General features: G+C 39.7%; 1 protein-coding gene across 2 annotated transcripts in view; it reads right to left on the bottom strand.

Moving 5' to 3' along the window:
- The window catches only part of LOC127440293 (potassium voltage-gated channel subfamily H member 6-like), a 61,487-nt gene that overhangs the window by 30,295 nt on the left and 17,727 nt on the right, over positions 1 to 13,465 (bottom strand). For both annotated transcript variants that reach the window (XM_051696784.1, XM_051696785.1), the window contains exons 3-5: positions 11,915 to 12,079; positions 9,646 to 10,080; positions 8,778 to 8,989 (exon numbers count right to left, since the gene is read on the bottom strand). In XM_051696784.1, coding sequence (XP_051552744.1) covers positions 8,778 to 8,989; positions 9,646 to 10,080; positions 11,915 to 12,079 — 812 coding nt within the window. The remainder of the gene's footprint in view (positions 1 to 8,777; positions 8,990 to 9,645; positions 10,081 to 11,914; positions 12,080 to 13,465) is intronic.

The raw sequence follows: 13,465 nt of genomic DNA, 5'->3' as shown, positions 1-13,465 counted from the left end.
TGATGAAAGTATAGGCCTAGTATAACATGCAAGAATATGTGAAAGAAAAGTCATAAAAATGACCTAAGTGCTTAAATACATTTGACACACTATTGTACTGTTGCACTGATTCAGTCCGGATAGAAAATGACACATACTGTAAGGTCAGTAATACATCTCTGACAGCAAATGCTTGTATGGATTTAACAGCAGAAGCTATTGTAACACAGTGTAGGTGTATTTGTTTTGTTTATTGTCCCTGGGGAGAACACCATGAACAAAAAGCAGAATCTCTTATGAGTAACCCAGACAACATTCTGTGAGCAGAAAGGTGGAAGAGTATGTGGATACAGTGAGACAGTGAGAGAGAGTAAAAACAGAAAAGCCCTCACTGAGAATATCTCAGAGCTAATACTAATCATACTAGGCTTCCCATGAAAAAACTCAAAATCACAGCACATCCCACACAAGCTAATCAATGCAATATGTAATTATCTGCCTTTCCCAACCTGGTTAGGTAACAGGAAATATGTCAAGAGCGTGAGATAAAAATAAAATGTGTGTGGAGGTGAGGGCATGGTCGAGCACCCGTCTGGGGAGAGAGAAAGCAGTAAGGACTTCCACCTGAGATGAATTGTGACTAATTGTTGTCTCTATGTTCACAGTGAGAGTCAGGGGAGATAAAGGACGGCCGGTCCACAGAAAGAGAGAGAGACAGACCAGAGTCTTTGTGTCTGTTCCCCGAGAGAGAGAGTAGTGTTGTGTGAAACTGAAAAGCTGACTTTTTATTTGAGTGATGCTGAAAAGTGATTTCTGTCTATTTGTTAATAAAATGGACTCACGTGAACTGTGGAAACCGGCTCCCGCTTCCACCTTTGTCTGCCCAACACGAGCCTTTATCACAATGTGCTTTAAATACGGTGTAATTCTGCAGCATAATGCATCTCTCTCCAGCTCGACCATCGTTTCTCTACCCTTATTTGTTTTATGTACCTACAGCCCCATCAATAAGGCTCAAGTACCTCTTCATCCACACTAGAAATTCATTATTCCAACCATTCTTTCATGTGTTTCTTTCAACCCGTATTAGGATATCATTTAGCATTATCATTAGTATCGATTCTACGCATTTTTCCATCAAGTGTGCCATCATAGACACTTGAGATTCATGCCCAGGAATTAAATCTGACGGCTGGGCATTAACATACTCGATCCTCTCATCCCTCAATTTTGTGTTTCACGGTGTAAATTATTGTCCAGGAGTCTGGACTGCTACCGAAACAGCGTGTAGACTGCACTGTCACGTGATCCTTGTAACTTTTTTCAGCAATGGCCAGGATGGGCCAATCACAGTCGTTTGATATTACTGGAAGAAGATTTTAAAAATACTTCTATAGAGACTGCTGAGGCTAATTTCCATTCACAGGTACAAGTCCCTGCAATGATCAGTTTTTATTAAAAATAACTATCTAGTGTAAAATGTCTCCAGTGAGATATAAAACTTTCTGATAGTTAAATGCGGATGAATGGAGGATTCGGTTTTCTTATTGGCCATGCGCCCCCTGGAGGAAGAAAACGATAAGGTTACGACTGTAACCATGGTTCTCTGAAATGAGGGAATGAATGCTGCTTCATAGCTGACACTATGGGGTGATCCCAGCAGGCATAGCCAGTCTCTGAAACTCTTTAAAATCTAGCCAGTTTTAATTGGGAGATAGCACTTTGTACTCCGCCTCCCTTGCACGCGTCAGTGAGCGTATATAACGATGGTGCAAAACGCAATCTCTTCAGAATATTCGACTGAAGGGTGCAAGCGATACTCGACCTTGTAGCGAAGATTCAGTAGCACAGCCAGCTTACGCAGCATTCATTCCCTCAATTCAGGGAACCATGGTTACAGTTGTAACCTTATCGTTCCCTTTCAATTCAGTCATGAATGCTGCATCATAGCTGACACTATGGGGAATGTACACCATCACGCCATGCTACTGATTCGCACGTGTAACGATGTCTACTAACCAATGGGGTAGTAAAAAACACCAACAGAGTCTCCTCTTCGCATCGCAATAAGAAGGAAGAAGCAGAATGATAAATGGATGGATATACATGCCGATGACGGGTAGCAGTCATTGCAGGATGAATTAAATCACTACCATTTGTGAATATGTATATACATATAAAAGGGACTAACCAAATGGGTAGTGAAAACTTACTTTTTATAAAGTGACCACTAACTGCGGTTTATGGGATGACCATGTATAAATAAGCCGGTAGTAAGCAGCAGAATATACAGTTTAACTCCCCTTCACAGTAAGCACCTGGGAAGAGAGAGAGGACACATCCAGGTTGTAAAGTCTAGTGAAAGTGCTAGGGGAAGCCCAACCAGCAGCTAGGAAGATGTCTTTAAGGGAAACACCATTAGCCAATGCCTATGAAGACGCCGTGCCTCTAAAGGAGTGATCTTTTACTCCAATAGGGCACTATATGCCTTGCGAGTTGTATGCAAGTGCAATGGGATCCAGTATCCAACGTGAAAACCTTTGTTTTGATCCAAAAAATCCGAAGCTGATCCGAAAGCCGCATTTGCCTCAAGAGATCGATACAGTATATGTATATATATCTATATATCTAGATCTATATCTATATTTATATATATATATATATATATATCTTACAGGACACAGTGTGTGTAGCCTCTCCACTTTGTTCAAAGCGAACGGAGGGGGGAGAAAGCATGAAGGGTAGCAACAAGGGAGATGTCAAAACCTTCAGCACATAGCCTTTCCTGAATTTACAAGTGGCTTTTGATAAGCCTGGTCCAAACTCTAAGCAAGAGTCATTGACCGACAGTGTTTGAAGGTCCCCTATACATTTCACTGAAGCCAAAGCGAGAAACAGCACAGTCTAATGAGAGGACATGTGTAGCAGGTTCATTATCTGGGCAATGAAGGAGTCAGGAGGCAGCGAACTGTCAACGTGAGTATTTTTATTACTCCTCAGCGTTGTTCACAAAACTTGAACAAAAACGGCACTCAGTGGCCAAGTAGTCACACACACAAACAAGTAAATGCTTCTTGTTGTGCACACACAGGGACAGTTTCTCTCTGGTCTCTCTCTGCCACTCTGACGCCTCGTGCGCCTTTTTATGTCTCCCTTCGCCATCACTATAACAAGAAACGTGTTAGAGAAAATGATAACCAAGGTGAAGAGCCTTACCACTCTCTCCCACAGACAGATACACGACCACGCCCCTATCACCACAACATGCAAACTCACTGAATCCAATGGCTCGAACAGCGGGCCCTTACTGGCATGATCGTAGGGCAAGATGGTCTCAACCGCCTCACGCCATAGAAGGATTTCACAATCAAAGGGTGTCTGCCTATTGATTGACTGCCCACTGGGATATGTCTGGTTGCTATGGCAGCAACATACACTTTGAGCATAGACGGGGTTAGACCTTTAGAATTAACGCATTTTTCCATCAAGTGTGCCATCATAGAGACTTAGTTGAGATTCATGCCCAGGAATTAAATCTGACGGGTGGGCATTAACATACTCTTCGACCAGTTGACTTTCAGTCACAATCGTTCCAAATGTGCAAGTAAAAGGTGTTTGCAAGCTTGTTCCTCTGACTGTGCTAAGAGCAACCAGTCGTCGAGGTAATTCATAACGCGAACGCCGCTCAGCCTCAGTGGAGCGGGCACCGTATCGGCACATTTCGTGAATGTGAAAGGAGCCAGGGATAAGCCGAAAGGCAGGACTTTGAACTGGTAAGCAGTCCACTCAAAGGCGAATTTCAAGAATGGCCTGTGATGAAGGGCTAAGTGTGTGTCAAAGTAAGCATCTTTCAGGTCGATCGCTACAAACCAGTCCATAGGACAAACATGAAACAGAATTTGTTTCTGAATAATCATTTTGAACAGAAACCTCATGAGTGCTCGGTTAAAGTGTCTCAGATCCAAACTGGGACGTAATCCTCCATCCGTTTTGCTAACTAGAAAATAGCAGCTGTGTAATCTGCTGTGGGCATCGTTTGCTGATGCCATCTCTATCGTGTCTTTTGTGAGGAGTTTTAATATCTCTGAGCGGAGAATCGGTGCGTCCCGCACCATTACGATGAAGGAAATAACGGCATTGAAACGAGCGTGAATCATAGCACGTAGTCGCGCTCAAGCATGTAGCAAAACCTCATTTCCAGCTCATGACAGCGGGGAAAGTGAGAGGGCTATAAAGCGATATTAAGGCACCTAAAATCTTTTAATTGCAAAACACTTAATACAGTCAACAGGAATGCATATTTTATTAACCCCACTGCCTAATCCAAACCCCAACCCTAAATCTAACCATCAGTGGTGTGAAAGTTTATTTTTTAAGCAAAAATACAACCTCTGAATCACACTCAACATTGTTTATTTGAATACGACTACTTCCTGGTTTCCACAGGACCAGAACCCATGTCGTAGAGATTGTGTGCACACGATTTGGTGCAGCATGTTGATTTTTTTGTGTGATCATGTTGGGTAGAAACAGATCCTCATGGTAGCAACTGCAGGTTAACACTTTTCACAGTGCATGATCTGTTTGGCACAACTATGCACAGATCCAGAGTGAGACTATTTTATAATACACATTTGGCTGGACAATCAAAAAACGTTGAATTTGACGTTGAAAAACGTTTCAGTGATGGTGTAGTTACTACATTTTGGCTTTGTAGGCCAACACGGTAATATGAAATGGCCATTCGGAGAGCCCTGCTGGAAAGAACTTCACCTGAGCTAGCTTATTAGTCGCATTAGTTATTCTATGTTACAAGATCTACGTATGAATGAATGTCTATCAACATCATTCAGCATCGGCCATATGGCTTAGTTTTGACCTGGTAATATGTAAGTATTCCCCAGAGGCAGAAGATTGTAATAATATCATCTGACTGTCAGTGGGTGGCAGGGGTGACACAGTGACATGTGTGCATGCAAGAGTGTGCAAAGGGCTGCAGAGCAAGCACTCATGATTTTCATCTATTATCAATTACAGCTCAATCATAACAATTCCATACTGCATAATTCATTAACAGCTGTTGTTCAGACTCCAATGAGACAAAAGCATCGTGCAGAGAGTAAAATTTACCAATGATTCCAGTACCATAAAACAACCCCCACACACACCCACAAAAAAACAGAAAAACTATAAAACAGTATCTGATGAAAAGAGTGTTGGGTCATATGTGTTGCTCGTGGTGCTTGTTCCAGTAGGTCAGATGAGAGTTCAGACCTCCTGTGACTGATGAGCTAATGACACTTTAAGTGGGTTGGGATCTGGAGAGGAACTCTAGCATGACACCACTTCTGTGAGGGGTAAGACTGAGGTAGAGGAGGGGAAGAGGTTTCCCTTTCTTTCCCTAAAGCATTACATCCACCAGAAATACCCATCAATCCCTGTTAAGGAGAGTCAGAGGTTCCCCTGGCACAGACATCAGCAATACCAATCTAGCAGCTGTAGAAGTCACCGATACAAAACACGACTCACCTCCCTTCATAGGAACGACAAAAAAATGTTCAGGGTTTTTCAGGGAATAATATCATTTGGACCCAGTTTATATTAGGTGTTTTTAACTATGTACTTAAGCATTTGATACAGTTTACTTATTATGTACATACGTGTTGTTGCATTGTGCTTACTTTTGAAGTGCATGCACAGAAAGTTTTTTGTGGGGGTTAGGTTTAGGGGTAGGGTTAGGGTTAGGGGATAGAATCTATAGTTTGTACAGTATAAAAATCATTATGTCTATGGAGAGTCCTCATAAGGACAGCCGCACCAACATGTGTGTGTGTGTGAGTGTGTGTGTGTGTGTGTGTGTGTGTGTGTGTGTGTGTTTTGACAAATTAATGGATCAACACTTTGGAAATAAATAAAAAAGTACATAAAATCTGTTGTAATGTAATAAACACTGTGTTGTTCTCTGAGTCAAAGGCCACAGTTCAATGAAAAACTAAATGTTGTATTGTTTGCAAATACAGTTTAGATTAGAGTTTAACTGATTACTACAACTGTTATTAAAGGGATGTTTTGGGTTCAATACAAGTTTTACTTAATCAACAGCATTTGTGGCATAATGTTGATTACCCCAAAAAATTTAGACTCGACCCTCTTTCATATAGAAATGATAGCAAAATCAGAGTTATAGACCTTATTCTCTCTAGCGCCATCTTTGATTTTTAATGGGAATGACCACAAGGCTGTGAGGGATAGACTTACTATCTCTTCAATGGGCTGTACTGCAGTTTAAAGTGTTTTTGGATCGATCCGCGGACAGAACATTGATAAAATATCTGTCCAAGAACATTCAATATACAAAGAACTCCAGACAACATGAGATGTGGAAAATCAGATGTGATCTAGGAGCTTTATGCAGCTTTATACCGTTCGTGCCATTGAAGAGATGGTAAGTCTGTCCCTCACAGCCTCTTTGTCATTTTCATTAAAAATCAAAGATGGTGCTAGCATGAATAAGGTCACTTATATTAGAAGTGAATGGGGCCAGACCAAAAACATTAAAATATACATTTTTTAAATGTATAGTTAGAAGCATAAACATTAAACATGCTAACATGATTTTAGTGTGATAAAATCAGTTTCTAACATTTTGTGTATGTAAAATTATATCCTATATTAGGAATAACTTCATTGTCATGATGATGTAGCACTGCCCTGTAATCTGTTAAACATTGTACTTCTGATAAATCACAGTAAAATAACACAAATAACAAATTATTTTTACTTCTTGTGTCTATACTTTTAAAACTATGTATTTTAACATTTATTAATTTGCCCCACTCACTTCCATTGTGAGTGCATTAACGTAACCGTGATTTTTGCAGCTGCTTCTTTGTTTTCTTTTTTTATATATATAAACCAGGGATGACAAAATGTATTTATTTATTTAGTTATTTTGGTCATTATGCCCCAAATGCTGATGATTGAGTTTAACTTGAATCTTGAAATTGAACCTGAAACATTCCTTTAAGTCATTATTATTAGAGTTTACATGCCAAAAAAGCAATCAAAACCTCTTTATATATTTTACACTGTACTTTTAGCTGGTTTTGAATAATATTTCAGTAGCAACAGTTAAACCTCACAATAGCTAAACCCTGAACAAAAACACTGATTATGTCAACAGGGTACTGGGTTCCAAACAGACAAATGACTAAGCATCTCTGAGCACACACCCACATGAGCACTAATGGCTGCTTAGTTGTGGAGATATAGATCTTTCTGTCATGGGGCATCCAGATAACTCAGCTGAAAATGGAAGGACACCTCGCGGCATGTGCCATGTGACCTTTGGCATGACCTCATTCCCTCTGCGCTCTGTAGAAATGCCCTTCAAATGGGAATGCAGTGCAAGTACTGTATCTGTTTAGCCAGCCATGCACAGCTGTCACCTTTACTGTATGACCCTGATCAGATACTGCATTAACCACAGGTGGAACAGTTATAAAAGACTGTACAGGGTTTTGTGGAGCTTTAAATACAGGTGAATCGATTTTTAAAGTATTTTTTAAGTTACAAAAATTACAGGTTTATTTAAATTACTTCGGAGAATGCCATGAGACCACAGTTTAGAATTTCCTGTCTTAAGTTTGCCACTGCATGCAGATATTACATATTGTAATAGCTGTTTCTACTGCCATCAACTGGACAAAAACAGGCAAACCACTGCAACATCCATTCTACTGTTCTGTATAATGGAGGGAAGAGTGAAATAATAATACTCTAATATAAAGTGACATATCAGACAGGACAATTAATCATCTGACCAAAATGTCAATTGTTAGGCATTTTAGGATTAACGTCATCATCCGAGAACTGTGTCAGCTTGGTCGATTACCAGAAGTGTTAGTTCCCTCTTGTGTCAGTAACAAAATCTACTGATAGTCTTGTCAATGGACAGTGCAATTTTTGCCGAGTACACATTAGTGTAAAATGAATTATTTATTTAATGCATTCATTTAATTTTTACAATTTTGTAGATGTCTCATTTGCTATCATTAAATTATAGATATACTGGATATATTCTGTATATATATACACTACTGGTCAAACGTTTGGGGTCACTTACTCCTATACACTTTATTTTTTTCACATTTTAGAATAATAGTAAAGTAATAGTAATAGTAAAATGGAACTATGGGAATTATGTTGTGACTAAAAAAATCCGAAATAAATCTTTATCTTTATATTTAAGCATCTTCAAAGTGGTCACACTTTGCCTAGATTTTGCAGAAATGTACTCTTGGCATTTTCTCAACCAACTTCTTGAGGTATCACCCTGGGATGATTTTTAAAAAGTATTGAAGGAGTTCCCATCTATGTTGGGCACTTATTGGCTGCTTTTCTTAATTATTCGGTCAAGTCATCAATTTAAAAAAAAAAAAATGTTTTAATAACATTTTAGTTTTGTAATTAAATAAATTAATATGTTGGCACAATTATATTTTTGTCTACAAAACTAATTTCAAACATTTATGTATACACCTTCAGATCAAAAGGTTTTTAAAATCATGAGAAACATTTCAGGCAAGTGACCCCAAACTTTTGAATGGTAGCGTATATATAGATATTATCAGTCAACATCTTTATTAAGATGAGATTTCATCATTTGTCATTCTAAGGAGCAGTTCTGTCAGAGCAGTTTCAAATGCCACATTCTAAATCATTCTCAATTCGTAATAAGTCACAGTGATTTGTTCTCAGAAAAGAGTTCCACTCTAATTTTGAATGAAAAATCTCACCTGAGTGACCTTCTCTGTCACATTATGGGTTCGGTCTATCAGTTTGCAGGGGGCGATGATGTCAATCTCACTGGCCGGAACAGTGATTAAGGGATCCGGCTTTATGTCTATTAAGTTGTGGGTTATCTGTGAGGCCCGAACGGAGGTCCGGAAACGTATAAGATCTGAGTCCGAAGTGGCATTCTGCAAGCTGGCTTTGCGGTGCATGGCGCCTGGAAGGAGAAGAGAACAAGGTCAAATTACTCTGAGCATCTACTTTGCATCTATTTATTTTCAATTATTACATTTTTTTTTTTTTTTTCAAATAACCTACAAATTTACTTCTTGTGGTATCATCTAAATTACTTTTTTATTCAAGTTGAAAACAATATTTAATGAGACAATAAACCTCATAATATTACGCCAACAAAAGTAATTGTTAAAGGGATAGTCATTATTTACTCACCCTTGTGTTGTTCCCTTATGACTTTCTTTCTTTCCATCTAAAGGAGATGTTACACATAATGTTGGCCTCAGTCACCATTCACTTTTTTTATTTGTATGTAAAAAAAAAAAAAAAAAAAAAAAAATGAAAGTGAATGGTGACTGAGGCTAACATTCTGCATAACATCTCCCTTCATGATTTACAAAAGAAAAAAAAATCATACAGGTTTGGAAAAACAACGGTGATGAATGACGACAGAATTTTTATTTTTGGGTGAACTATCCCTTTAAGGTAACAACTGCCTATTTTTACTTTTTACAATGTACTTGTATCCTCTGTATACTCTCTAGTTCAAGTCAGCCACTCTCATTTGCTCTGACTGACTTCATAACCTTTGCTGATGTCCTGATGTCTCTAAACATTACTTCCTTCTCCTATCATTACCTGTGCTACTGGGTCTGATGGGCAGTTTCCAGTCCCAGCTGAAGTCATGGGTGGAGGGTGAGGGCCGCATGCCACAAAGGCTCTCGCAGGAGCGGCTATAGGCCATGCTGCAGCTGGAAGGAGATGCCTCTGATGTGAGGTTGTGCAGGCGTGGGGAGGACTGGGAGAAGCCCTGAGGCAGGGGAGGGGACACTTCTGATGTCCGTGGCTCATTTTCAGGCTCATTTTGGGCCTTATCTTCCCACAACAAAAGCTGAGATCCCCCCAACGCAGAGCGCTCAGGCAGGGACAACAGTTTGTCCAGGGCTACTGACTCATGGCCCATATGAGGCATTGGCTGCATGTAACCCTTTTCAGCATCGTCCTGTAGAGACTGTTTGCTGCCACTCAGGGAGCGCAAGAGGGGTAGAGGAAACCTGAACTGGCGTCTTCTTGCTGAGAAGGTCAAGGTCAAGAGTAAGGAAGCAGTATCAAAAAAATACTTTATTGTCTATATCTCTTAGAAATTTGTTTTGCAGTGGTTATCATCACGGACAACTAGAAGACATATGACAACATATAATATATAACATAATTATAACATAATTAACTTAATTAACAATACATATATAACACAATTGTCACCAAACAGAAGCATCTGATAAAAACATACAGAAACAAAACAAATACATCATAACACAGTCACACAATCACAAAAGAAAACCTCTACCTCAATTACACTAAACCAAAACATTATCCATGCACACTCTGCATGATCTTACAATACACTGTCATGGTACTGTCACTCTGTCAGTCTGGGTTTTTGTGTGGCAGGACAGTGACATCATCGTTCTATGTCTGTCTTGTGTTTAGTTTTCTGTCTTTGTGTGAGCACACGGCTTCGGTTGTGATTTCCCTGCTGTGCGCTCCCCGGTTGGTCTCAAGTTTCATGTTCGGAGCATGGTGTCAGGATCCTGACTTCCCTGTCTGGTTCGGTTTTGGTTGGTGTTGGGTTCCGGACACACATGCTCCATGTTCTGTTTGTTACTGGCATGAGTGCACTGCGCTTATGTCATCTTGGTGGCATGCATTCACGTCAATTGTTTATGTCTGTCTCTCGCGGCCACGGACGCGCTGTGCATTGCACTCGCGTTGTGCTGCTCGCCCGGGTCACGAGCTGTATTCACGTTGTGCTGAGGTTCAGTCACTTCAGTCTGAGGTGTCAGGTTTGTGTTTGGCCCAACTCTCGCACAGGTGTCCTGTTTCGTTTTGTCGCCTATTGCGTGCATGGGGTGGTGTTTGCCTCACGAAGAACGCTCAGGATTTGTCTAGTGTGAGAATGCATGGCATTGCTCTGTTAGCGTTGCCGTGCATTCTCTTGTCTTATCTGTTGGTTGGCATGAGCGCATGTTGTCTTGGTGAAATGCGCTCGTGCCATTCGGGTGTCTGTGTCTTGTGAGAGCACGTGGTTTTGTTTTGTTTCTGTATTGTCACGTGTCCCTCAGTCTTGCGTCATACCCTGCCTCCTTGTTTGCCTATTATTAGTTTATTAGTCACACCTGCCTTGTCTGTTAACCTGTTTGATTTCCTTCCCTGTTTTAGTCTTCTCGTTTGTGCTGTCCAGTGCCAGTTTGTCTTGTTTGGTGTCCATGTCGGTGTTGTGTTTTTCCCAGTTCCTGTGTTTTGCCTTGTTATCCAGTCCAGCCCGTTTTTGTCATTACCACCCAGTACCTGGTTTTTGTTTTGTTTATTTTTGTATTCAGAAATCCTTTTTGTTTTTTCACTGTGGGGGTCCTGACTCTCTGCAAATCTTGTGACAATACACTTTTCAAAAATCACTATGTAAATGAAAGCAAATCAAACTAGACAAGTCCCAATGCATATGAATTAAACATTTATAACCTACCAACCTCAAACAGTACAGTAAATACCATGTTGGCCATTTTGATTTGACAACAATCAAGAGAAAGCACCGTGTTATTTTAAGCCTGATGGAAGTCAGATTTCCAGTCATGGACTGCTCTGAAAGCAACGACTATCTGACTAAATGTACTTTTTGTTAGTGGTATATTATTTTTTGATTAAAATCTTGCAGCTACAAGATGGAGTTACAAGGCTCAAAACCTTTACAACTAAAGCACATCACCTCATTGTTATGCCTCTTTATGAATTTCTAAGCAAAATTTACATATGTGCTTTACAAAGGAAGGAAGCAATACCAGCTCGAATACCTAAATTAAAAAAATTAAAAAAATCTAATGAATCAAATTTGTGAATCATATCTCAGTACCTTTAGAGAGCCAGGGGATGGTGTGTTTGTGGTTGATGTCTTTGCCTGGGCTGTCGAGGGGCCTATCCTGCTGATCTGCACGTTCGAAGTTCAGGATGAACATGATGACTAAGCCATCCTCATTCTTAACTGGAACCACATCTACAAGGCATGGCAAACACACTCCTGTGTGGAAAGGGGAAAAAGTTTTGTAACATAACGAAAAACATTTACATCTGCAAGAATGGGTGCACATTCAGAGACTAAAAGGTTTGGGGCTCAAACACAGCAGCATGAGTACGGGAAATCTTTTTTTTTTTTTTGCCACCGCTAGAGGGCACCACACAACAATAGGTACTTTGTTATGCTCGATCTCGAAGTATTTTTTATTGCTATGATTGTTTAATATAAAATATTGCCAAAGTATCTATACATCTATATATGGATCAGAATACAATAGAATAGACACTAACAAAACACTGATGAACATTAAGAATACTATATTGTTGTGCAGTGATTTCTAAAAGTGTGCAGCTCAAATATGAGATTTGCCTCAGCTGATGCGTAACTGTCCTCCCCAAAAACACTTGCATTTAATTTATTTATTTGCATTTTAAAGTATTTATCTTTACTTCCCTAAACTTTAAACAGTAAAAGTGAAAGTGTGCGTCTGTCTCAACCTCACCAGTATCACAGTGAGCACAGACTCTTTTCTTTTTTTGGAAGCCAAGTTTGCATTTTTGTCTGTCTGAATTTTTCTATGGCTGTGATCGTTGAGCCTGTATTTGGTAAAGATCTGTCTCTGCTTTAAGTCGCTGACAGTGAAGAGATATTGAGAAAATCATTCTTTCCGCTAAAGGCCTGGTCTAATATTATGAGTATTTAAGTAATAGGGGAGGTCGGGGCTAGTTGTCACACATGGAAGTTATCACAAGGGCAATTTCTCAGCAACAATAAGATTTGGAGTCAAAAGTCCAATTGTGCAAGGGTTAACTATATTATGAAGGCAGAGTTTTATTAAAAGGTTTATGTAGCATTATAAGTAATATGCATTTAAGTGAATTTATCCCATCTGACCCCTCTGACTGATATTCACAACCTGTCAACCTCTGGTGCTGATACAGCCTACAAGCAGGGCCGGAGTGGGATGCATATTCAGCCTGGGATGTCATGTCCAAGTCAGCCCACACCCAAAAGGGGGGTTGGAGGTGAAGATGATAACAATAAAATAAGATCACAGCAAAAATATGCAATATATGTAATTACTTGAAAATTATTTAAGCTCTCCATGTCATTATCCCACATACGGCATTCACTAAGATTTTCACTTTGTCATAAGCCATCATTGTATGTGTTGTAAAAATAAGTGAATGTCAAAGGGATATTTGATCATTTCCTCACCCTCATGCCATCCCAGATGTGTATGACTTTCTTTTGCAGAACATGAATGAAGATGTTTAGAAGAACTGTTGGTCCATTCAGCGCAAGTAAATGAGAAGCGGTGAGAAACAGATCAATAATTAAGTCATTTTTTACTATAAAACTCCACTTTCACTTTCATAAACACTCTCT

Source organism: Myxocyprinus asiaticus, chromosome 5 (assembly GCF_019703515.2).
Source record: "Myxocyprinus asiaticus isolate MX2 ecotype Aquarium Trade chromosome 5, UBuf_Myxa_2, whole genome shotgun sequence".
NCBI classification, from domain to species: domain Eukaryota; kingdom Metazoa; phylum Chordata; class Actinopteri; order Cypriniformes; family Catostomidae; genus Myxocyprinus; species Myxocyprinus asiaticus.
Note: the sequence above shows the minus strand (reverse complement) of the source record. Positions and strands in the feature narration are given on the sequence as shown.